The following is a 23,828-nucleotide window of genomic DNA, read 5'->3' on the forward strand; positions in this document are numbered from 1 at the left end:
GGGGCCGAGCCCCATGCAAGGCCCTGACCCGAGCGGCGTTACAGACCCACACTGCCCCACCGAGCACCAACCGCCCTTTATTTCCCTGCCTCCACCCCTGGAAGCGCAGCAGCCGCAGCCCCCAGCTCGCTGAGCACCCCCTGCAGCCCCACCGGGGGGGCTCCCCGTGTCCCCCCCCGTGCTGCAGCCATGGATTCCTGCACCCGCTCGCGGCGGGGCCGTGCCCGGTGCTGTCGGTGCTGCTCCCGCTCCGTCCCAGCGCCCCGGGGGGGGGCGCAGCCGCCACGGATCCAGCCCGGTGCCGCGGGGGGAGCCTCACTTGCTGGGCAGGCCCTGGGGGTAGCCACCGGCGGCCTCCAGCAGGGCTTTCCTCCGCACTGTCTCCTTGGCCACGCTGTGGTTCAGCCTCCGCAGCCGCTCCTGCTCGAAGGAGGGGGGGAAAAGTGGCAGCCGTCAGCACCGGGGGGGGTTGGGACCCCCCCCAAAAACCACCGCAGCCCCCTCCCCGCGCCCACCTGGGCGTTCTGCAGGATGTTGTTGACCAGCACCACCCTGCGCCGGGCGTTCAGCAGCTTCTTTACGTAGGGGTCGAGGTCGAGCGCCACTTTCTGGTCCTCGTTGATGCGGCACAGCTCTGCGGGAACCCGCACGGGGCTCAGGGCGGGGGGAACCCCCCCCCAGACCCTCCCCTCCCCCCAACCTCCCGGTCCCAACGGGGCACCCCCGGTGCCTCCTCACCCGTGGCCAGGCTGTCGATGTGCTCCCGCAGCTCCACCTGGCTCTCCCTGGGGGGGACACGGAGCTGGGGGCAAGGACCGGGAACCCGGCCCGGACCCCCCCCCGCCTCCCGTTCCCCCTCCCGTGCTGCTCCCCCCGTTACCGATGCCCTGCGGCTCCCCAGGCACCACCCCAAAAGCCCCCAGCCCTGCTCCCAGCCCCGGTTCTCCCCCGGTGCGGCCCCACCCTCAGCCCCCACCACCCCCGAAGCCCCTCACGGCCCAAAACTGCCCCGGTCCCGGTCCTAGGCTCCGGTCCCGGTGCCGTGAGCCCGTTCCCGGTCCCGTTCTCGGCCCTCAGCCCTGGTCCCGGTCCCGTTCTTGGCCCCCCGGCCCCGTTCCCGGCTCCCTTCGCCCATCCCGGCCCCACGATCTCGGTCCCGGTCCCGTTCTCAGCCTCCACCCAGCCCGGTCCCGGTCTCGGTCCCATGCCCGGTCCCGTTCCCGACCCCGTTCCCAGCCCCCCTCGCCCGTCCAGGCCCCACAGCCCCATCCCCGTTCCCATTACCCCCACCCGCCCCGTTCCCGTTCCCGGTGCCCCGTTCCCTCTCCCGGACCTGACGGCGTGCACGTGCCCGTCGAGCTGCCTGACTGCGGGCCGCAGGAACTGCAGCAGCCCCTCCGCGAACAGCTCCCGCGCCGCCAGGCCACCGCCCCCCGCCGCCGCCATCTTGGCGCCGCCGCCGCGCGGACCCACGGGAAATGGCGGCGGGGCCGCCGCGCGCGGGGGGCGCCGGGAAATGGAGTCCGCGCCGCACTCCCGCGGCCACTTCCGGTCCGCGCCGCGGGGGCCGCTGGGAAATGTAGTTCGGGGGGCGCCGCCCTGCACCGAGCCTGCGGCCACAGCCCAGGGAGGAGCAGCGCGTTTTGGGGTCGTTTCGTCTTTTTTTTTTCCTCCTTTTTTTTTTCTTTCTTTTTTTTTCCCCTTCGTTTTTTTTTTTCCTTTTTTTCTTTCTTTTTTTTTCTTTCCTTTTTTCCCCTTCTTTTTTAAAACTTTTTTCCCCCTTCTTTCTTTTTTTATCTTCCTTTTTTTTTCTCCTCCTTTTTTTTTCTTTCTTTTTTCCTTTCTTTTTTCCCCTTCATTTTTTCCTTTTTTTTTTTCCTTTCCTTTTTCCCCTTTTTAATTTTTTTTTTCTTTCCTTTTTTCCCCTCTTTATACCCGTTTTTTTCCCCTTCTTTTTTGTATCTTCCTTTTTTTTTCCTCATTTTTTCTTTTAACTTTTTTTTTTTTTTCTTTTTTTTTGGGAGGTCTCTTCCTTACAAAAAATTAAATTAAGCGCGGGGGGGGACGGGAGGGCGGCGTTGCGTGCTAGCGCAGGGGGCCCGGCTCGGCGGCGGGCATGGTGTGCAGGACCTCGTCCAGCAGCTGCAGCGCGCGGTGCAGGTGCACCTCGATCCAGCACGGCGTGTGCTTGATGCTCTGCCGCGGGTAGTCGGGCCCCCAGCCCTTGACGAAGCTGAGCCGCAGGATGCAGAGCCGCCGCAGGTCGTCCACGCCGATCCCCGCCGCCGCTGACAGCCCTGCCCGGGAGGGAGACGGCCGTGGGATGCGGGATCTGAGGGCTGGGGGACGTTCGCCATGCCCCCACCACCCCAAACGCCGTCCCGCACCCCCCCGGGTTCACTCACCCACTGCGGGCGCGATGCCCCCGACCGAGCCGGGCCCCGGGATGGTGCCGGCCACGGCGGCCGCTTGAGCGGCGGCGGCGGCCTGGGCTGTGGCTGCCTGCTGCTGCATCTGCCGGTGGCACTGGCGCAGGTCGAATACCTGGGGGGGGATGAGGAGGATGGGGGGGACACCCCTCAACGTGGTATGGGGTCCATCCTTCCCCGCAGCCCCTCCGTCCCCTCCTGGCACCAGGGACCCCGTGCCGGGGGTGTGCTTTCACCTGGCCGTGGGGTCCCTCCATCCCCTGTTTTTTATGGTTCCCCCCCCCCAGCACGGGGGTCCCCCTTTGCTTGGCACCCACCTCAACGTGGCCTTGGGGTCCTGCCCTGCCTGGGGTCCTCCCATTGCCCCTTGGCACTGGGGACCCTTTCCTTGGGACACCCTTTAACACGAGCAAGGGGTCCCTCAGTCCCCAGAGCCCCTCTTTTCCCCCCCAGAATAAGGGACACTTTCCTTGGGACCCCCTTTAACGTGGGCACGGGGGGTCCCCCCACCCCCAAACCCCCAAAGCCCCTCTCCCCTGTCCCCCACCTTGATGTAGGCGCCGGGGTAGATCTTGTGCACGGCGTCCCCGGGGGCCCTGCCGGCCTCCCGGTCCAGGTAGTAGCTCTGCACGAAGACGGCGTGGTCGCTCAGGCACCGCATCCACACGTCCCCCTCGCCGCGGCACTCCAGCTGCACGCCCTTCCCGATGTGCAGCCTGCCCCGGACAGGCCGTCAGCCCCCCGTGTCCCCCCCTCCTGCCCCCGCACCCCTCCACCCCCTGCATTTCCCCCCCACCTGCCCTCTACCTCCCCCATTTGCCCCCTCTGCCCCCCTTCTGCCCCCCGTGTCCCCCATTTTGCCCCCTGTATCTCCCTCCTGCCCCACGCACCCCCATCCACCCCACACCCCCCTTTACCCCCCCCAGTCCCAAGCTGCCCCCTTAATCCCATTTCTGCCCCACGCATCACGTTTTGGCCACGTACACCCCCTGCTGGACCTGCGCCTCCTCCATTTACCCCCCCTTCTGCCCCCATACTACCCCTAATTAACATTACCTCCTCCATTTAACCTCCTATCTGCCCCCATATTATACCTAATTAACATTACCTCCTCCATTTACCCCCATTTTCTGCCCCCATACTACCCCTAATTAATACTCTCATACATTTACCCCCCCTTCTGTCCCCATATTACCCCTAATTAATATTACCTCCTCCATTTACCCCCCCTTTTGCCCCTATATTACCTCTAATTAACATTACCTCCTCCATTCACCCACAATCTCCCCCCATACCCCCCCTAAATCCCCCATTGTACCCACACCTCCCCCAATTCCCCCTGTATCCCCCCACCCCCCCCACACCCTCCCCACTCCCCCATCCCCCCCACCCCCTTCACACCCACACCCCCCCCTACCCCCCCATTCCCCCCATCCCACCCCTTACCCCCTGCCTCCCCCCCTACCCCCGTTGCCCCCCCCTCGCCCCCCGCCCCACCGGGCCCTCTCGCTGGCGTCGGTGCGGTGCACGTTGGAGAGCTGCCCCAGGCAGAAGCGGTCGCCCCCCGAGGGGTCCACGTAGCCGTCCACGATGACCACGGGGCAGTTGGACGGCACCTTGAAGATCTCCCCCACCTGCACGTCCATCTCGAAGTAGGCGATGGAGCACCAGAACTCTGGCCCTGGGGGGGGGGGGACACGTGTTTTTTTTTTTTGTTTTTTTTTTGGGGGGGGTCAGGGCACCCGAAATGAGCACTGGGGTGCTGGGCGCCCGCCGGGTGCTTACCGGGGTGCGTGGACACCGGCTGCTGGTAGGGCGCGGAGCTATGGTGTGGGGGCCCTGGGGTGGGGGGGTATAAAATGGGGTGAGTGCTGTGATGCTGTGCACCCCCCCAACCCCATTAACCCCCTCCCCCAGACCTACAGTAGTGGTTGGGGTGGTGCAGGGGGGGCTGCGGGTGGCTCCGGCTGCCAGGCTGGGGAGGGGGCTGCAGCCCCCCCAGGCTGGGGGCGTAGATGGCCGTGCTGCCGCTGCTCCAGCTCGCTGGAGAACCTGGGGTGGGAGAGAGGGTGGCAAAGGTGGGGGGGTCAGCGTGTAGGACCCCCCCCATAAAGCTGGGGGACGGGGCAGCCCCAATACTCACCGTGGTAGGGCGGCTTGGGGGGCGCGGGGTATCCGTTCTGCGGGGGGGGCTGCGCTGGCGTGGCGGGGGGCGGCGTGGGGCAGGCGATCCGCAGCAGCCCCTCGCCGGGGGGCAGGGGGAGCAGGGGGCCACTGGGGGCCACTGCGGGTTGGGGACGGGGTTGAGGATTGGGGGGGCTCGGCGTGGTGCCCCCAAACCCTTCCCCAAGAAGAATGGGGCTGATTTTGAGCGGGGTTGGGGTAACGTGGGTCTTACCTGGGGGCGACATGGGCAGCGCGGGGTAGAGGCTCCCGGGGGCGCGGGGGGATTCGGGGAGCGGCGGGGGGGGCAGCGGCGGGCGGTAGGGCTCGGCGGGGGGGCGCGGCGCCCGCTTGGCCCCGTGCGGCACCTCCATCTGCACACAGGCATGGACAAACTCCTCCTTCACCAGGCGGGCGGGGGGCGCTGGGCGGGGGGGACACCGGAGACCATTGGGGGGCTGGGGGGGGGGCGGAGGGGGCCGCCGGGGCCGGGTCGCAATGGGGCCGGGGTCTCACCTGCGCTGGGGATGCTCAGACCTGGTGGGGGAGAGATGAGGAGGGGGGTGTGGGGGGGGCGTTATGGGGGGGGGGGTGTGTGGGAGAAATGTGGGGGGGGGGTTGTGGGGGTGTCGGGGCTCACCGATGGCCGGGGCCACCACGCGCTCGTAGTGGTAGGGGTTGACGCAGACGCTGTCGTACTTGAGGTCGAAGGCGAAGCGGCAGAACTTGGCGTGCTTCAGCTCGTTCTTGTGCAGGTCCGGCCAGCGCCACAGCCGGGCGTAGATGACGTGGGGGAACCCCTTCCTGCCCGCCACCTTTTGGGGGGGGGGACGGGACACACGGGGTGAGGAGGGGGACACGCGGTGAGGAAGGGGACAGGGTGGGTGCCCAGGGGGACGCTGCACCCCACCACGCGCAGCCAGCCCCACCGATGGCACCCCCAACATGGGGATGGGGGGGGGACACACGCATGGTTGGACCCCCCCACACCCCCAGCATCCATCCATCACCCAGCCCCCCGACCCCGACCCCAAATAAATCCCCGCAGCTCGGCGCTGGCGCCAGGCTGGGACCCCGCAGCGGCTGGGGGCTCCCCCTGCGCCTCCCCGGAGCCGCGCTCGCTCCAGACATAACAACCCCCCCGCGCCCCCCCCCTGCTGCAGGCTGCCAGACAGTGACTCATCCCCGCAAGGGGGGCAGCGCCGCCGGGGGACGGGGATGCCGGAGAAAAGGGGTGGTGGTGGGGGGACGGGATAGCGGGTGGGGGGCAAAGCAGCCCCCTGTGATGCTGCAGGGAGGCTCTGCCCTGCTGGGGGGGGGCTGCTCTGCCTGCCCCCTGTCCCCCCCCCCCGCAGACACGTGTGGTTCAGCACGGATGCTGAAATCAGCACGGTGCCAGGCAGGGAGCTGTGGGGTGGGGATTGTGGGGACCCCCCCTGTGCACCCCTCTGCTCGGGGGGGCCCCTCTGGTGGGTCTCCCCCTGCCCCCATGCCTGCCCCCCCCTCCCACCTTGTCCCCGCCTTCCAGCTTGGGGAGGGCGCTGGGGTCTCAGGGGATTGGCACCCAGGTAGCCAAAGCTTGGGGTGGGTTGTGGGGTCTTGGGGGGCTCTGGGGTACCCCAAAACCCAGGACCCCCCAGCTCAGTGATTGCTTGCACAGGGACAGCAAAGGCCAAAAGCTGGGGATTGCTGTGGGGTCTGCAGGGCACCAGGATACCCCGGGCCCTCCAGACTGGGGACACCTCACGTGCTGGGGGCTCACGGGGCACTGGGACCCCAGGGCCCCAAAGCCTGGGGAGGGCTGTGGGGTTTGGGGGGGGGGGTTATGGAGCATCAGGTGCCCCCTAGGACCCCCAGGACCCCCAGCTCAGGGATGTTTGGAGGATCTTGGGATCACCCAGGTCCTTTGGGGAGGCCGTGGGGTGCCCGGGGTGGGGGTTACCTGGAGCCGCCCGTCCAAGGTGCGCTGGATGGTGACGCACTTGCTGGGGTGGGCGCCGTTGGTGGTGATGGCGGCGATGAGCGAGTCGAGCTCGTCCTTCTTCTCCTTCAGCTTCTTCACCAGGCTCTCGATGGCCCGCTTGGCGAAGGTCTCGTTCTCCCCGCCCTGCCGGTGGCACATCAGGCTGTGCACGATGCTCAGGCAGGCGTCGCTGCTGGTGGGCGCGCCGAGGGACATGGCGCCGCTCCCCTGCAAGGCACGGCACGGCACGGCCCTGCCCGTCACCCCGCGGCAGGGGCCCCGCCGGCCCCCCTGCCCTCGCCTGCGCGCCCACCGCGGCACGGGGCCACCGCCTCGGCCGCTCAGCATCGTGGCAGCGCCGCGCCGGTGCCCGCAGGGGGGCTGGAGGTGGCGAGAAGAGGGGGGATTCGGCCCCCCTGCGGCACCGGGGACGCGGTGGCACCTGGAACGGGCACGTGGCGGGCGAGGAGGTGGCACAGAGCCATGTGTCACCTCGAACTGGGGGGGGGACCAGCTTGGATGCCTGGCTTCCACGGTCCCTATCCGGGGTGGGAAGAGGCCACGGGGGGAACGGCGATGCCTGGGGCGCTCGGGGTGTCCCCGGCGGCGGCAGAGCCCGCGGGTGGCCACGCGCCCGGCCCGGGGGTCCGTGGGGACGGCAGCGCCGTGCGGCCAGCAGCCGCGCCACCCCGACGGCGTGCGGCAGGGAGGCCGCCCGCGTGTGCGCAGCGTGCGGCCGTGCGAGTGCTCACCTCGGGGTGCCGCAGGCGTGCTCGGCGCTGCCCCGGCCCCGTCTCCAGCGCGGAGCCCAGACTAAACAGAGCCCGAGCTGCTGGCGCCGCTCCTTAACCCCTCGCTGGCTGCTGCGTTGGGCTTCTCCCTCTGCCTCCTCCGTGCGCACGCCGAGAGCCGCGCGCACACGCGTGTGCCGGGGCCCCCGAGCATCCTTCCACCCCCCTCCCCGCCTGCCTTCTCCAGCCGGGGCTCTGAGTCACGGCGGGTGCGAGTGCTCCCGGGCCTGGGAAAATCCTTGGGCCGGCGGCAGACACAACAAACCCTTCGCCCCTGCTCCGCGCCGCTTATCTGCGGGCCGGGAGGCCGCTTGTCCTGCCAGCGCGCTGCTGGCTCGGCCCCTGGCGCGGGCGCATGGCCACGGCCCCCCCCTCGCTGGGGCGATGCTGCTGGCTGGGCTCCCCCGCTTTGAGGCCAGCCAGATGCCGTCGGGAGCGGGACTGGGGGACGCCGGAGGGGCCCCCGCTGTTGGAGCATGGCCCCGGGTTCCCCTGCGGGCTGTGGGGTTTGCTCCGTGGGTGCCTCGGCACGCGTTGCGGTGATGCCCGGAGCTCCCCGGTGCCGGTGCTTGTGGTGCTCGCTGCCAGCCAGCTTGTCCCCGGGGACCCCGCCGGCCTGGCACGCTTTGCCTCACGAGCGAGGCTCAAATTTTGAGGGCAAAGGAGGTGAAAGAGGGCAGCAGGGAGCCCCTGAAAGATGGGGCTGCGCGGGGCCACCCCAGCAGGAGCCTTCCCGGTGTCGGTTGCGGCTCCCAGCGGCTCCGGTGATGCCGGTGGCTCCGGGAGGACGGCTCGAGGAGAACCAGCGCTGCCGTCCCCAATCCCCTCCAAAAGTCAGCCCAGTTTGGGGCAAACTGAAGCAGAGGGGTGCTGCTGGCTCACCAAGATCACCGCCGGCCCTGCCGGTGCCACGGGACGGGGCCGCCCAGAGCCGGGGGGTCCCGACGAGGCCCCACGGGGGTCCCGGTGCGGCCGCTCGCTGGGGTCACCTCCCGGTGCCTGGTCCCCCCGCTCGGGCTGGAGGTGACATTTCTACGCCAGCCTTTTGTCCCAGCCGGAGGGGGGCTTTTCACCGGCCCTCGCTGCTCCTCCAGCAGCGGAAGGGGGGCTCGGGCCGGGCTCTGTGCCCCCCCCACCCCGCATCGCCCCGGCCACCACCGCCCCCAGCCCGGCGGAGGGGACCCCGCGCCCCCCCTGCCTAACCCCGGGGCCGCCAACTTCGCTCCCCGGTAATCCCCGGGGCACGGAAAAGGCACCGGCGGTGCCCGGGGGGGGTCCCGCTGCCAGCCCGGTGCTGGGGTCCCTGGGAGGGGGTGCAGAGGGGGGGCTGCAGCCCCCAGCCAGGAGGGTGCCGAGGGGATGCGCGGGGCTCCCGGCGCCTCATTGCAACCCCCGGGACGTCCCGGAGCGGGGGCTCGGCTCCGTCCCCGGTGGCACCGGGGCCCCCCCCTGCACAAACCCAAACCGGGGAGGGAGAAAAGCGGGGAGCGGAGCAGAGGGGGGGCTCCACCGGGCGGTGGGCGAGGGGGAGCGGGGCCGGGTCGAGCCGGGCGAGGACGGGGGGCAGCGGGGGGAGGCTTGGTGGGGCTGGGCAGTGCCGGGGGGGGGGGTCAGAGCCACTCACCTCCGCCGCCCGGCTCCGTTCAGCCGGGGCCCGGCTCCCGCCGCATCCCCGCCGCCGCCGCCGCCAACTTGGGCGCTCCGGCAACAAAAGGGGCCGCCGGAGGCGCCGCCGCGCCGCGGCCAATGGCAGGCGGCGTGACAGCCGGCCGCCGCCCCGCCGGCCAATGGGGGCAAGGCTTACATTGCGGGCGGGGCTCTTGCCCCAGGCTCCGGACCCGGCTCCGGGCGCGGCTCCGGCGCGGAGCCCCCCGGGGGGACCTGGGGGGGGGGGACCCGGCCACAAGGGACCCGGAGCCCCCGGCCCCATTCCGGCCCCTCGCCCTGACCCAGGAGGGCCAGGGGAGGTGAGGGGGGAAAACAGGGGCTCCCCCCGCGCTGCTCCAGGCACTGGAGCTCCCCCAGCAGCCCCCCAGCTGCACGGGGAAGGCAGCGGGGCGCTCCCCAGGCACCCACCGAGGGAACTTCACCCCCAGCGAGGAGCAGCGATGTGTGCGGGGGGCTGAGTATCCCCCCACCGCCAGCACCCCCTCACGAGGAGCTGCAGGCCTAGGGAACGCGCCCCCACCCTGCAGGGCACAGGTTTTGGGGTCCAGCCCTGCCCCCAGCACCCTAATGCATGGGGTGCAAGGGGACAGCGCGGATGTGCCCCAAATCAGTGGCAGAAAGGCCGTGGTGACGCCCAGAGCACGCCAAGGAAAGGGAAAGAAAGCAGCCGGAGCCCACTTTGCTTTTGTAATTATTTCTCCTTTTGTTACAACAAACCAGAAATACGGGATTCCAGCGAAACGGAACAGGTCACAGAACGGCCGGACTTCAAACTGGAGGGCAGGGGGAGGAGCGGGCCCCTTCTCCGTTCCCAAATGCGTGGGGGCTGCTCTGAGGGCTCGGGTTCGGTTACACTGAGCCCTAACAGCACCGGCGAGTAAATAAACCTTGGACCCCGGGTTTTGAAAAGCCAGTTCTGCCCCGACCTGCTGTCACTGATGTAAGGCCGTGGTCCTGCTTCCCATCCCTTTAAATAAAATTTCCTGCAGGTACAGAAACCACTGGTGCCATCTGCTCGTACACAACACAAAAAGAAATCCAAACTTTTATCTAAAACAAACCCCAAAAAGCCTTCAACTCGGGAAGTCCTCCCCACTACTCATTAACAGAACGCTAGCTATCAACAAGAGAGGAATTTTGGGTGCAAAACAGCAAGATTGGCAAGTCTACAAGGAGCGCTACACCTAAACCTGGCTCAACTGTTCACCCTGCCGGGAGCCTTTGCTTCGGATGGACTGAAGGGAGCTGGGGGCGTGAGCTCGGCCCCTCGGTCGCATTTGGGGACAGCACCGGTCCCAAAATGCAACCGCGGTGCCTCGGAGGCACAGAACCGTGCGGTCCCAGCACCAAGGAGCAGCTCCCCTCCGCGGGGGGGCTGCAAGGAACCGCGGCCGGCTGATGTCAGGGGCTAACGGCAGCACGTCTGTCAGAGTCACCTTTGGAGTAGTTAGGGGAGGGGAAAAAAAAAAACAAAAGATACAAAAAACAATCCGGAAAGGTTCCATACAACACAGAGTATCAAAATATTAAAGAAACGCGCTAAAGGCTGATTTCTTGGTAGAACAGGGCCGCTCCCTATTCTTGTGGGTCCTTCCAGCATGAATCAGGGTTTCCATTTTTAGCTTATGGGCATTGACATAACACACTAACTTCACCGACAGTCTCTCGCAACGACCCTCAGTCGTTTGTTTCGGGGTCTGTCTGAGCCATGTAGGCATCCAGCTCGGCGTCAAGGTGTCCTTTCGTTTTCGACATGTAAGCATCTAACTGGTTGTCCAGCTGCTCCTTGGTCAGCGCCGGGCGTGCCGATCCTCTTCCTCGTCCTCTGCCTCTGCCGCGGCCTCCGAAGCCCCCTCTTCCCCGGCCCGCCATGCCGCGACCTTACAGAGACGAGACAACAGTTACAGGCAGCAGACGCAGCCTCGGGGCCTGGCGTGGCAGAGCCACAGCCCAGCTGCTCCAGCACCTCCCCGGGGAGCCAGGCAGCCTCGGCGGAGCTGCTGCCCCCAGCTGCAGGACTCGGGCTCTGCTGCGCTCCCCAGGCTGCTTCGGTTTCAGCCCGGAGACATCTGAGCCGCAGCTATCTGCCGAGCCCTCAGCTCCGACTGCCAGCTCTCCTGCTTGCATTCCAGCCCCTACACCACTCCGCATACTTTCTCCTCTGCCGAGTGCAGCCCCTGCAGATTTTTGGGACAGGTTCAAGCTCTCAGCAAAGAGCCAACTCCAGCAAACATTACAAGCAAACTTCTACTGAAGTACCTCAAATCCTGAGAGTTTTCAGACTATTTCCGAAGCAGGACACCCAGGAGACCACTCTGATCAGTACTAGCACTAGTTTGTCAGGCAAAGAAATAAAGCGAAAGCCAAAGCCGTCAGGAGACATGCAGGTTCCCAAAGACTGCTCTGAGAAACACTGCTCATCTCCAAGTAACAGGAGAGCACGTCCGGCAGATGTTCTAACCAAACATGTCAGAAACATTACTGACCCTGCCATCAGCAGCTGTCTCCTTACTTCCCCCTGTGCTCCTGCTTCACTCTGGTGCTTCTCATTGTTGTTAACAAGGGGAAGGCTCATTTCCCCAAGACTTGATTCGGTTTCTGACTTTGCATTTAATTTTGCTTTGCCCATGTGAAGGGTCAGCGAGGAACCTGCTCCTTCATACACCAGTTTGAGCTTTTTATCAGGTTTTTACCCCTCACTGAATTAAAATACCCAGCCTTGTGGTTTACACAGGCCATTTATCATTTCCTTTTTGAAGCACGAGAAGACAGCGTGGCCTTCCTCAGCACGTTCAGAGATAACTCACCGCCTGCACTACTACCAAAAGCATCAGAGCCAGTGATACCTGCAGGAGGGAACAGCACTACCCAAACCCCCTCTAGCACCACTGAAAGTCAAAGATCTGGCTTAAGCACAGGGCCTGGCAAGATGTTTCAGGAAAGGAAGCCTTCACCTAGCACTGTGTTATGCACCCATTTGGGCGTGAGTGGCTCTCGGGCTGCATGTACCCACATCAGCTAACCTTAAACGGGGAAGGGAACCCGGGTGTGTGCAGCAGCAGCACGCTGCTCCCGCAGTTTCTGCGCACTGACCTCTGCCACCAAGTCCACCGCGGCCCATGGCGCCTCTGCCCAGCCCACCTCTTCCAGGGCCACCGCGACCTCGCAGGCCGCCTCTCCTCAGGCCCATCCTGGGGGACATTCCTCGTCCGCCCCGAAGCATGCTCTGACCTGCAACAGCGACGGGATTCCAGGCAGACAAATTAGCTCGAGACTGAGCAAAGGAACCGGAGCCGAGCCGTCCAACAGGCGGCGTTGCTGATGGACCGGCCGTGGTACTCACCCCTGAGCGGGAGTCCCCCTCTCAGCAGAGCTCTCGCCCCCCGGCCGCCACGCATGGCTCCTCGTGGCAAACCTCTCTGCCCCATGGCCAGTCCTCTTCCTCCCATGGCTCCGCGAGCAAGGGGTCCTGCCGGACGGCCCAATCGTGCCTGGATGTTGCTTTTACCGAGGCGTTGCTTCAAGCTCTTCTGGAATGAAAGATTTTGAAGGAACAAAGTCATGCAGCAATCTCCGACTTGCGACACAAACAGCATGGCAATTGCTTATCAGTAAGGGTTTTTTTTAAAAAAACATAGAGGGTCAACAGCTCTCTGCAGCACACAATCGAGCTTCAAACAGAGGACAATCATATCTGCTTCAGGAGGGATAATTTATGAAGGTCAAACCGAGAACAAAGACCTTCCCTGGAAGCAAGTGTTTGTACAGAGACAAGAAAGTCTGCAGATTCAGGAGGAAGTATTTTTCTCCATTTTTAGCAGCGCTGCTCGGTCCGAATCAAAGCAGACACTTAATCCGCACGGCAGCCCGCTAATCCTTCTTGCTGGAAGGTTACCGACCGTGAAAACCTCTGAGCTACACAGCAACCACCCCTGCTGGGGAAGGAGCCTGGCCTACCTCACACCAGCACACCGCTCCGAGGGGCCTGCTGCTACAGCCCCGGCCTGGCCACCAAACTAAAACTGTACTGAAGCACCTGACCCTCACAGGAACTGGAAAAGTTATCTTTATCTGTATTTTAAGGTGAAGTTGTTTTTTTTTCCCCCCCTCTGAAGTCCTGCAGGTCCAAGCACCAGAGCCCATCTCACAGAGCTGGCTTCCCTCGGGACAGCCACAGCTGCTCCAGTCCTCAAAGCCTGCACCAGCCCAGCTGCAGGCACAGCCCAACTGCTCCTGGAGCAGCAGCAGAACTGCCAATTTTACACCCCGGTGTTTTTAACACGCACTGGGACCAGTCCTGGCTCCACACAGCAGACTACAGCTTCTGCAGCAACTATCGAACCCTGCGATGGGCTGGGAAACAGTGGGGACCTTTAGAGCTTCTCAAGAGCTCTCAGCAGGTAAGGCACAGAGCCCAGCAGTGTACTACAGCTTTCCAGAGTTGCTTATGCTTCTCATGAGCTTTATATATCTACTTGACTCAAGCCTGTGGGCAACTGAAAGGCTTCTCCTTAAAGCAGCCTCCTCTGTAGCTAAGGTTTGAGTTTTACTGCCTCAGAGCTTACTCATTCGCTGCTCTGACAGCCGCAGCAGCCTGAGATGTTTGTCTCCCTTCTGCCCAGCCCAGCCGGCAGAAAGGCACGAGAAAGCAGGTGAACGTTTCGCATCCCATTACTCATTTATATTACCATGAGAGTTTAAGATAACTGCTGGACTTTGCCCTGACAGAGCCTGAGAGCGCTCACCTTCCTGCCTTACCTCAGCGCAGCAGCACCTTGGTCTGCTGCAGCTATTCACTAAGTGCATGCCTAGAGCCACGACACAAATGCTGTTACTCAGCAAGAGAAGGGAGGTTTACGTAAAGACTGATGCAGTGGGTACAAAGACAAACCCATAAGGCTAGCACACGCAGTGCCCTGCAGGAGTTGAGAGTACTTTTCTGAAGCACAGGTGAGCCATCCCTGGAATCAATGCTCCTCAGCACATCCAAATGCATCAGAAAAGCTCCTGGTGCTACCAAGTGAAGTGCCTGCAAAAAACCTGTCACCACACCAACTCCCAGAGCAACTTACAGTCTTCAAAGAGCAATCCAACATCAATCAGGTTTCCAGATTTCCCTATAACGCGCTTCTGCAGCCCACCCTGGCAGCACTCAGTCCCAGAAGAACGCGAAGTACACCTACTCCTGGCATATGGGCGAAGCTTTTGGCTCAGCTCTTTCCTGTTCTCCTCAGTTCAGCAAGCTGAAACTTTATGCTTTCAATCCAGTTTCACTTACCACTTACGAAATTCTTAAGGTTTGATTTTTTTTTTTTTTTAAAGCAGAAAGTTCTTCAGGCTACCATTTCCAGAGCTTTTGTTTATAAGCTCTGGGAGGCTAACTGGCACCGCAGTCTGTTTTTAAAACAGAACTCTCAAGAGATCTTAAAAAGCAGCTGCATTCCTCTTTATCAGGAATTAAGCCCTGAACATGAGCACGTGTGGCAGGTTTAAGTATTCCAGCTATTTAGTGAAGCAGCTCAGCTAACAACTTTCCAGGGCTTTCTCCTGGCGTGCAAGATAATGCAGAGAATTATATTTAAGCTCTGCTGCAGTCAAGTCATGCAGTGCTGCTATTTAAACTCACTGCACAGCTGTGCAGCACAACCCCACAGGTTCCAATCCATGCCCTATACACACATTTTAAGCTGATCTTTTCAGCCTTCCCATTTAAATACAAGCTTTAAGGGTTGCAAAACCCCTTGGCCTGATAAGGAGCAGACCAGGCAAACACCTGTTCTCTACATTATTTTTCACCACTGCCCCTTTTGTAAGCCCACAGCTACAGGAAAGCACGTGGACCGCAGCAGAGAAATCAAAAGCAAGCATGCTTGCTCAAACCTGCTGCTGTACAGAGAGGATACTTTGACAAATATGCCCCACAATCTATAGCATTCATCACTAAAATGGGGAGAAAGACCGTCTGCATGAGGAAAATGCAACGCTATTCCTCAAATCCAGGCCTGCAGCCCAGCATTTGCAAGCAATCAAGCATCAGTTTGTTCATCTGGTCCTCGCAGCCAGCTGCTATCAAAGGAGTGCACCAAGAGAGGGTGGAGTTGGGGATGGGAGCAACCAGCCTCAACTGGACAGTAAGTGCTGGAAACAATCTGCAGCAATTGTAACTGCAGCTACAGTGCGAGATGAAGAACTCTGCAGATCCAGAAACCCAGAATGAGAACATTTCTCTGAAAAAATAGAGAGGAGATATGAACAGCCAGCACAAAAACAATGAGCTCAGTAATATTAACCAGTAAGTTACGAAGTATTACTTATCTGGAGTGAGAAACAGGATTTTTTCAAGCCCCTTCAAGGTTTCTAGTTTTTAACTTTCAGGACCATTTTTCAAAATCCACCGTATCCTGAAAAGCCATCAGCTGGTGACAGGCATCACCTGGCCACACCACAGCACGCCCCCTTCTCTCACCTGTTTAAGCTTCAAAGCAGCCTGGACAGAAGGTCTATTCTCCATCTGCTGGGCCAGTCTTCTGTTTCTGGCACTGGCTAGCTGCTGCTGCTGCTGCATGGTAGCCCGAATATTCACTGGCATCGGCTGTTTGTTCTTCAGCATGTTAGTAAAGCTTCAAGGTCGAATAAAATGGGTGTTTAAATAAAGCTTTATTACATACATTTATTGGCATTTCATGGTTCTCAAGATTGGATCTCCAGATCCCATGAACCTTATGTAAAGAGTGGTACTTAGGTCACATCATATGTGATTACATATTCCTTGTTTTCCACAAGTGTGCAAGAATTGGAAACTCAGAAGTGATGTTGGATATTAATTCAGAAGTGATAAAGCTTTAGGTTACTGATTTTAGAAATGGAAGAAGGAATGAAAACAAGCAATAAGCAGAGATGACCATGACAGATGGAAGAGGACATCACACAAACAGAAAAGCCAAGTGAAATCTGACTGCAAAAGCTAAATTAACCCTCAAAGATCTCAGAAACCTGATAAAAAAAAACTCAATACCACGGGACAGCTTTACAGGAGACATCACCTTGGGGACAGAATGAGATGCCCCTGGCACACCACAGAACTGGTGCCTAAGAAATGCCACCAGCTGAGCGCTCTCGCTGATGAGAGCAGTTTGCTTGGCAGTGTTTGTGGTGCACGGAGAATCCTCTGTCTTTAGGAGCTGTATCAGAGCAGAACACAGCAAGACGGTAAGCAGCGTTAGCAGCAACCCATCAGCTGTCTACCCTGTCCTGGGAGCTACACAAGTTGGCAAAGAAAACACGGGTAAGGAATAGGGACTGACCAAAATGAAACAGGCCAGCAAGCCTCCTCTGCACTGCACCTCACCACATGCCTTCTCGGGAACAAGCTCCAACTGTTGGCTCAGGCTGGCTCTCACTGCAGCACTTGCCAGAGCAGGAACTGCACACAAACGGCTCCATTTTTCCCTGGTTCACTGATATAAATATAGTTAACCAACGAGTGATTAGTAAGAAAGTGAAACGTCACTGTAGTGCCGCTGTTAGTTGTCTGTAGAACTGCAGAAGCACAATGGCATGGAAAAAACGGGAGAATGCTCAACAGAAGAAATAAAGAAATCGGTATCGAGAAAAGAGAGATGGAGATGAAGCAAAGCGTTTGCCTCTTACAAGGCCCAAAACATTGTTAAAGGGCCTTTGGGCTTGTTTAATGGCCTGCTGCATGCCTCTTACAGCCAGACCACATGCACGTGTGTCTGCCTCGGACAAAGCAGCAAGCCTACTGCAGCTCAGGTAACATGCTACCATACCGCAGTGTCAACTATATAAATGTAAAAACATGTGGAAGAAAAAGGGAGGGTGTGAGGTTTCTCTGTTGTTATAACACATCCCGCCATATTTACGTGTTGAGAAGTTTAATATTAACTGCTATGGATAAACTGCTCCAAAACAATTGCCCTTTTAACCTTGCGTACCACATTTGTTGCAGTTTAAGACAGAGGTGCATAGCCATCTGCTTGTTTTACTGAGGTTAAAAGAGGGCAGAAACCACGTTGGTTTTTGGACACCGGACAGTGATAATTAAGTAAAAAAATTTCTTATGAGCTGAAGCTGCTGTTGGCTTCCTCACCGCTCGTTCAGAGACATCTTGGTGGTGCTCTTTAGCACAACCTTCGGTGCTGACTGTGCAGCCATCTTCAGATCAACAGAATCTGCAAAACAAGAGAGCTGGATGTAACCAACAGCACGGGGATCTTGCGTTTATTCAGCTAAACATTCAAAAATCTGCATTCCAGCTCCTTTGGTACAGAGAATCAAGAAACGGGCATATAACTGCGATTTTATCAGCACAATTTAAGTTCTCTAGGCCATTGCCATGATGCAGCACATTTAATATATTACTTAGTTATGTTAACTTAATTCTTACTAAATAGACTTCACTTTAGTGAAAATTTTTCCTCTGGTAGGCGTAATGCTGCAAAAATACAGCGCATTGGCAGTCGAGGCAGCCCCTAAACACCTTGCTTAGTACTGCATCTAGCAACACTGCCACAGTTCCTAAGCTGTTAGTGTAAGCCAGGTGGAAACCCCAATTTATTTTAAGCAGATAATGCCGGGTACTTCGCAATGAGATCCCAAAATTACCCTACAGAAGTGCTATGCACTTTAAAAACACTAAGGCTCCATCTCCCCGTGCTATGTTATGATTGCCACAGCTCGGCTGGCCAGGGACACACTGTAAATGTGCCGTCCCCTCGGATTTTTGTTATCTAACGCTTCAGCAGGCAGCTCACCCGCAGGCATGATGTGGTTGCCTAGCATGAAAGCGTGCCGCAAGGGGCACAAAAGCAGCGAAAGGATTTAAACCCAGCTGTTATCGATCCTGCGAGCACGGCTCAAGCCTTGGGTGTTTTCGCAGCGATGAGCATGAAAAAAACGACGAGAAAAAAAAAAACAAAAACGACTCCTTATTTTTTATAACCGCCATCAAGCTCAACGCTGACTGCCGAGCGTTCCCCCTCACAATACCCGGCATAGCGGCCTCCTGGCAGGCTTTTACCAACCACCACCGAGTCGCGGAGCTAAAACCCGGCTGGTTTTTAACCACTACGCGTTTTTAAGATCCTTTTCTCCCCCATTCTCTCGCCACAGCGCGAAGGGCCCGGGGGGGGGAGGGGGGAAAGAGAGGCCTGGCCCCAACCGCCCCCGGGAGCCCTGCCCCGAGCCTGGGCAGTGGCAGGTCCTGGTTCCCTCAGAGGCCCCCCGGGCCCCCTGAGAGCCCCCTGAGGGCTCCCCGGCCCCTCAAGGGCCCCGCGCGGCCCCCCCCGGCCCCTTTCCGGGCTCCCCGCCCGCCCCCCCGGCCTCTCACCGAAGCAGGCGGTCGCCAGGTCCCGGTTGTAGCCGGCTATACCCGGCCGGCGGCGGCTGCTCACGGTTCACGGGACCGGGGCTGGCTCCGTCGCCCTCCGCCCGCTCCCGCCGCCCTCCAGCGCCTCAGCGACAAAATGGCGGCCGCGACCGCAGCGCCCGCCCCCCCCCCCTTTCCCTGCCGCCCAGCCACGAGCCGGCCAAAATGGCGGCGGCCCCAACAGCGCAGGCGCGGGGTGCCGCCAGCACAGCGCCCTCCGCCATTGGGCGGGGCAGCGCTTTCCTCCGCCGCTATTGGTCAACCGGCACGGGGTGGGCGGGACCTCTGTCCGTGCTGCCCGGCCGCTGTCGCCCGGGGGCAGGGGCGGTGGCGGCGGGGCCGGGGGCGGGGGGTCGCTGCGCGGCGGGGCATGGCCCCGGTGGGGCGGGGGCGTCCCCAAGGCTCCGTGCGGCCCCCGTCCTCGTCCCCGTGGGGCATCCACCCCCCCCCCGAAGCCCCCGTGCTCCCCTTGAGGTCCCCGTCGTCCTCTCGGTGCCCCCGTTCTCCCCGCCGCCGGTGGGATGCGGGCGTCCCGCTTGCCCCCGGTGGTTCCCGGGTGCCCCCCCCGGGCAGCTCCGGGTCTGGCCCCAACGCCGGCGGACGATGGCGCTGGCGGCCCTGCGCCGGGCCGGGCGCTGCCTGGTGGCGGGGGCCGCTGGGCGAGGCGATAACGAACCGGTTCCTCCGGCCCCACCGGGCGCCCGGACGGCGGGCAGCGAGTCCCGGCCTGCGGCTGCCCCCGGGCCCCCGAATCCCGCAGCCCCGGACGGGTTGGGGACACCCGACCCGGTGGTGCGGGGCCCGTGGGGGTCCGGGGCTGGGGCCCGGCTCAGCTGGGGACGTCCCCGGGCCCTTGGGTGAACCGGGGGGGCTTGTCCCGGGGGGGGGTCACGGGCAGCGGGACCGGGGAGGGGGTCCCGAAGGAGCTGACAACACGCCGCTGGCTGGGTCGGTGCCTTTATTGCGGAGCTGGATCCCCGCGGGATCCCCTGGGTGCGCTGGGGAGCGGGGGGTGAGGAGGGGTGGCGTGGGGGGCTCTGCGTTTTGGGGTGCCGCGGCTGGCTGCTGTGGGGGGGGGCTGGGGTCAACCCGGCTCAGGCGTTCTCCCAGAAGAAGGTGTTGCAGGCCACGGTGAGGGCGGCCACCAGGACCACGTACTCCTGGAAGTCCACCTCCCCGTCGCCGTTCTCATCCAGGTCCTGCATGATCTTCTCCACTGCACCCGTGTCCTTCTGGGTCTGTTGGGGGGGGGGTGACAAAGGGTGAGCCCCAGAGCTGGGGACATGTCCCAGGGCACGGAGGGACCGGGGAGCCCATCTCCCGTGTCCCAGCACAGACCCTACCTCCAGGAAGCAGCCCAGCTCGCTCTGCAGCAGCTCCTTCAGCTCCTTCTTGCTCAGCTTGTACTTGTCCCCCTCTTTGCCCGAGTAGTGGTGGAAGACGTTGATGAGCGTCTCCATGGCCCCTTCCAGCTGTGACGCCATGGCTCTGGCTGCAGGGAGGCACCCGCTGCGTTACGGCGGCCGCTGCGAGCCCCAAATTTCAGTGCCCCCCTTCCCCATCCCAGGAGCATTGCCCACCCCACCCTCCCCATCTTGGTGCCACAGGACTGTGGGGTGCCCTGGTGCTCCCCCTAGGCTTTATCGGGGTGCTTCTGCAGGAGGGGACCCTGACTGCGTGCCCCCCTTTATAGGGTCAAACCCTGGTGGGTGCCCACACTCCGTCCCCAGCCCTGCACTCACCTGAGCTCCCCGCTGCACCAAGTGTGCCGGGCTGGGCCAGCTGGAGACGTTAAATAAGCTCCAAGCCCCCTCCCTCCGGGAGGATCCGATACCGGGGCTGGACAGCCGGGCTGGCACCACCGGGACACCCCGCGCTGCCTTCACGGGGGCCGGAATGCAGGGACGCCCCACCAGCCCCACTGCCGCCCCATGGCCGGCTCACTGTGCACCAGAGGGCTGTGCTGGAGCTTCTCTTGATGCTTACGGGGCATGGAGCTACTCTTGGGGGTCCACATCTCCCTTGTGCCAGACCTCATGCATCCCTTTTTGCACCCCTGAGGCCAAAGCTGGCCTGGCTGCGGCCCTATAGGAAGAGCAGCAGTGGGGTGCCGGGGAAGGGGTGGGCCGTGGGGCCAGCCCCAGGTCGGATCCTGACCCCAGGGGTGAGCTGCTGGCATCCCCCATCCGTCAGCACCGTGGTGCCAGGCCGGATCCGGCCCCAGCCCCGCTCCGTGGCTGATAACGGCGCGGGTGTCCGGTGTCCTCGGAGCCGGGCGGGGGGGACCGGCGGGGGCTATCGGGTGACTTGGCGTGGGCCCCCCCGCTCCCCGCGCACAGAAAGGCCTCTTGTCGCATGAAAAATGCCCCACAATCCCTGCCCCGAGGTTGCCTCAGCAACGGCGCGGCCAAAGAAACCAGATTCCCCGGCCGTGCTGATAATCCCGGCTCTCGTTACGGCCCAGCATCCGCGCGGCCCGGCCGTGCCCGCTGCGGCCTCCCCATCCCCGCGCGGCCCCCCGGGAGCGGGGCCGGTGCCAAGCCCCCAAATGGGGCTGGCCAGGACGATCCCCCCGCTTTGTGCCCCCAAGGGAGCAGGGGGGCTGCCGGGTGCTGTCACTGCGGCGTTTTCGCAAGAGCCGCGTGGTGTCGGGCTCTTTATCCCAGATTCCAATCCTTGTTCGGGGCTAATTATATCCCGCTCCCTCCGTTTCCATTTTCCATACTTCCCGTCCCGTTTGTTTGGGAAATAATGCAGCCAGGGGGTCCCAAAAGTGCTGCCACCCCCCCAACCCTGGCTTGGTCCCATGGGGAGGCAGACCCACCATGGCCCTGTCCTGGGGGGTGATGGCGTGGAGGGTTTTGGGGTGAATTGGAGCATCTTTGGGGGCTGTACCTGGTGCTATTGGGGTGGCCACAAAAGGGGCCCTGGATGGAGATGGGGATCCCAGGTGGAATTTGGGTGCCAGAAGGAGGTAGGGGGTCTGGATGGAGATGAGGGGTCCTAGAAGGAGCTGGGGGTCCAAGATGGAAGTGGGTGTTCCAGAGTTGGGGGTCCTGGATGGAGATAGGGGACCAGGATGGAAGTGGGGTTCCCAGATGGAGGTGGGGGTCTCGGATCGAGGCAGGGGGTCTGGATGAAAACTGGGGTCCTGCAAGGAAGTTGGGTTGCCAGATGGGGGTGAGGGTCCTGGAAGGAGGTGGGGGTCCCGGGCAGAGGTGGGGGACCCTGGTGTCACTCACTTGGCAGTGTCCACGCAGGGGCTGGCAGCGGTGGCACCCCCGTACCCGTCTCAGCGCAGCTCAGCAGCGGGCAGGATCCGGCCGAGCCTTCCGGGAATGCCCGGCCCCGGCACTGCGCCGCCTGCCCAGCTGCTCCGTGACAGTCCCAAGCTTAAAAATAACCCGGGCCCTGCCCCGCAGCCACCGGACATCGGCACGGTTGGGTGCTTGGAGCGAGCCGGTGGCTGTTTCACGGCCATTTCACGGCCACCGACTTGCTCCAACCCCCGGTCGAGCCAAGCTCTGTGTGCGCTTGGCCAGGCTCTGCCCCACTCTCATTAAACCCCAAACCTCCCCGGAGAGCAGGAATCACCGGGTGTTTCCCTGAGCGGTGGGACCGCCTGGAGCCACGAACCCCGCTGCTGCGGGGACATCACTTTGGGGGGGGGTTTGGTCCCAGGAACGGGGACCGCAGCGGTGCCAGCCCGACGTGTCCGCACTGGCAGCTCCCCAGGACAAGCTCTTACCAAACCGGGAGCAGCGAGGGACATGCCAGGAGGTTTACACACAGCTTGGAACAGGTTTCAGCCTCTGCGACTCCCGTGCTCCACTTTGACCCAGCTAAACCAGTTGCTCCAGTTGCTGGTGCCGGGGCTGGGCTTGATCTTGTCTCTCCGACCCATCGCTGGAGTATGGAAGAGGCTTTTCCATCCCTAGAGTTTGGAAGAGGGGGAAGCTGCTGGGTGTGCACCATGTCAGGGTTGGGGACATTGTGATGGCACCAGGCATGTGGTGTGGTGGCCTTTTCTACCGTGGCCTCAATGGATGGGGAGCGTGATGAGTCCTGGTGGACGGTGTGGACCAGTGCTGGGCCAGTGCCCCCAGTGCCCACAGCCACTCTGAGCACCCCTGGTAGAGCAGAGAGAGGTCGGGGACAGCACCAGGACACGGTGACAGGCACCAACCCCACAGCCTGCCCCGGGGTGCTCGGCTTGTCCCGATAGCGCCGGGGACCCCAAGGCCACGTCACCGCTCCCTGCCCGCGCATCCGTCCCATCACGGGGCCGCTGCACTGCCTGCTCCTTCCTCACCCCATCCCGGCACCCCGAATTCCAGGGGCGGCGAGTCACGGGCCCGCCTGGCTCTTGGGGCCGGTGACTCACCCCAAACCTGTCCCTGTCCCTTCCGAGCCTGACTCACCCCGGCGGTTTCCCATCCCGGTCCCCTGACGTGGGGCTCGACGGAAGTCCCGTCCCCGTCCCCCCGTCACCCCGGGGATGGGGACGGACCGGATGGGGCTGCAGGAAGCCAATTCCTCCCCCGTGAGCTGGTGTGACGGGTGCGCGGGTGGGGACCGGGCTGCCCGGTGCCGGCCGGAGCCACCCTGTCCCCGTGGACAGGTGGAACAAATGCGTCAGGGACGGTGACGGTTGCATCGCACCCTGCTCCTGGTCCCCAAAACTGGTGATGGGGACTGGTGACTGGGCTCCCTGGGTCCATCCCTGTCCCATCCTTGCTCCCCGTCACGCTCGATGTCACTCAACTTTGGGGACAACCCTGGCTGTGCAACCCAGCAAACCTCTGCCCTGGCAGGGACTGGGGGCAGTAGCAATTAGGGCCGTGCTCCCGGTGGGGACGGTCCCAACACCGCCCGTGTCCCCTCCATCCCGTGCCACCGGTGTCCCCAGTGCTGTGACATGGGGACAGCTCGGGGGCCCTGTGGGAACGGCCGTGCCGCAGCGGACACCTGCCGGGGTTGCCATGTTATAAATACCCAGCGATTAAAGGGGAGCGCTCGGGCAATCCCAACCCCCTAATTAATTTGGATTAATTAATTTTCACAAAGCCCACTATTAATAGGGATGATGTCAGCGGGTGGCTGAGTCACAACTCTCACTCGGTGCAGGGTGAGCCCAGCCCTGGCTCCGCAGCCGGGACGAGCTGCGGCATTGGGGGACGATGGGGACAGCGGTGGGGACAGCGATGGGGACAACATTCCCGTCCCCGGTGCATCCCCATCCTCGGCGGGGCAGGGCAGAGAATGGGATGCATTTAGGGGAGGGGACATGGCCTGCACCCCTGGAATGATCCAGGTGATGTTTGAGCCCCAGACCCCGTGGAGTGAATGTGTTGTGGGACCCCAGGGTCCCATCCTGCGCCCCCACAGCGCGGTGCGGACACGGGTTTGTGCCGAGCGCTGGGTTT

At 62.3% G+C, this 23,828-nt stretch overlaps 4 protein-coding genes across 9 annotated transcripts; all 4 read right to left on the reverse strand.

Moving 5' to 3' along the window:
* Positions 1-59: 59 nt before the first annotated feature.
* Positions 60-1,775, reverse strand: SNAPIN (SNAP associated protein). The gene is made up of 4 exons (XM_084500424.1): positions 1,334-1,775; positions 739-785; positions 516-634; positions 60-420 (listed from the first exon to the last, which is right to left on the reverse strand). Exons 1-4 carry the CDS (start codon positions 1,444-1,446, stop codon positions 316-318), a joined length of 384 nt encoding a protein of 127 aa, XP_084356550.1. The 5' UTR covers positions 1,447-1,775; the 3' UTR covers positions 60-315.
* Positions 1,776-1,963: 188 nt separating this feature from the next.
* Positions 1,964-9,030, reverse strand: LOC311424903 (mothers against decapentaplegic homolog 4-like). 5 transcript variants are annotated; one of them, XM_084500406.1, is made up of 12 exons: positions 8,971-9,030; positions 6,535-6,783; positions 5,233-5,407; positions 5,109-5,129; positions 4,828-5,016; positions 4,573-4,713; positions 4,353-4,481; positions 4,215-4,268; positions 3,927-4,110; positions 2,977-3,145; positions 2,406-2,544; positions 1,964-2,297 (listed from the first exon to the last, which is right to left on the reverse strand). In XM_084500406.1, exons 2-12 carry the CDS (start codon positions 6,769-6,771, stop codon positions 2,086-2,088), a joined length of 1,650 nt encoding a protein of 549 aa, XP_084356532.1. In that variant the 5' UTR covers positions 6,772-6,783; positions 8,971-9,030; the 3' UTR covers positions 1,964-2,085. The 5 variants fall into 5 exon arrangements, with proteins under 5 accessions (XP_084356532.1, XP_084356534.1, XP_084356531.1 ...); XM_084500408.1 differs by lacking the exon at positions 8,971-9,030 and adding an exon at positions 7,308-8,464 and having other exon boundaries at positions 4,573-4,703; positions 4,828-4,966; XM_084500405.1 differs by lacking the exon at positions 8,971-9,030 and adding an exon at positions 7,308-8,461.
* Positions 9,031-9,692: 662 nt separating this feature from the next.
* CHTOP (chromatin target of PRMT1) lies at positions 9,693-18,519 on the reverse strand. 2 transcript variants are annotated; one of them, XM_084500426.1, is made up of 6 exons: positions 18,364-18,519; positions 17,125-17,206; positions 15,481-15,634; positions 12,358-12,541; positions 12,108-12,245; positions 9,693-10,894 (listed from the first exon to the last, which is right to left on the reverse strand). In XM_084500426.1, exons 2-6 carry the CDS (start codon positions 17,187-17,189, stop codon positions 10,692-10,694), a joined length of 744 nt encoding a protein of 247 aa, XP_084356552.1. In that variant the 5' UTR covers positions 17,190-17,206; positions 18,364-18,519; the 3' UTR covers positions 9,693-10,691. The 2 variants fall into 2 exon arrangements, with proteins under 2 accessions (XP_084356552.1, XP_084356551.1); XM_084500425.1 differs by having other exon boundaries at positions 12,358-12,544.
* Positions 18,520-19,344: 825 nt separating this feature from the next.
* On the reverse strand, positions 19,345-21,773 carry S100A1 (S100 calcium binding protein A1). The gene is made up of 3 exons (XM_084500427.1): positions 21,645-21,773; positions 19,746-19,894; positions 19,345-19,640 (listed from the first exon to the last, which is right to left on the reverse strand). Exons 2-3 carry the CDS (start codon positions 19,884-19,886, stop codon positions 19,497-19,499), a joined length of 285 nt encoding a protein of 94 aa, XP_084356553.1. The 5' UTR covers positions 19,887-19,894; positions 21,645-21,773; the 3' UTR covers positions 19,345-19,496.
* Between the last annotated feature and the right edge of the window lie 2,055 nt (positions 21,774-23,828).

Source organism: Aythya ferina, assembly GCF_964211825.1.
Source record: "Aythya ferina genome assembly, chromosome: 29".
Lineage (NCBI taxonomy): Eukaryota > Metazoa > Chordata > Aves > Anseriformes > Anatidae > Aythya > Aythya ferina.

Coding starts and splice junctions, on each gene's coding strand:
- SNAPIN (XM_084500424.1), bottom strand. CDS start 1,446: ATGGCGGCGGCGGGGGGCGGTGGCCTGGCGGCGCGGGAGCTGTTCGCG. Junction 786..1,333: donor GGGCACGTGCACGCCGTCAG/GTCCGGGAGAGG, acceptor TGTCCCCCCCAG/GGAGAGCCAGGTGGAGCTGC. Junction 421..515: donor ACATCCTGCAGAACGCCCAG/GTGGGCGCGGGG, acceptor TCCTTCGAGCAG/GAGCGGCTGCGGAGGCTGAA.
- S100A1 (XM_084500427.1), bottom strand. CDS start 19,886: ATGGCGTCACAGCTGGAAGGGGCCATGGAGACGCTCATCAACGTCTTC. Junction 19,641..19,745: donor AGCTGGGCTGCTTCCTGGAG/GTAGGGTCTGTG, acceptor CCCCCCCAACAG/ACCCAGAAGGACACGGGTGC.
- LOC311424903 (XM_084500406.1), bottom strand. CDS start 6,771: ATGTCCCTCGGCGCGCCCACCAGCAGCGACGCCTGCCTGAGCATCGTG. Junction 5,017..5,108: donor TCTGAGCATCCCCAGCGCAG/GTGAGACCCCGG, acceptor CCCCCCGCCCAG/CGCCCCCCGCCCGCCTGGTG. Junction 3,146..3,926: donor GACGCCAGCGAGAGGGCCCG/GTGGGGCGGGGG, acceptor TGTCCGGGGCAG/GCTGCACATCGGGAAGGGCG.
- CHTOP (XM_084500425.1), bottom strand. CDS start 17,189: ATGGCTGCACAGTCAGCACCGAAGGTTGTGCTAAAGAGCACCACCAAG. Junction 15,635..17,124: donor AAGATGTCTCTGAACGAGCG/GTGAGGAAGCCA, acceptor TCGACCTTGAAG/CTTTACTAACATGCTGAAGA. Junction 10,895..12,107: donor CGGTGGACTTGGTGGCAGAG/GTCAGTGCGCAG, acceptor CGTCTCTGTAAG/GTCGCGGCATGGCGGGCCGG.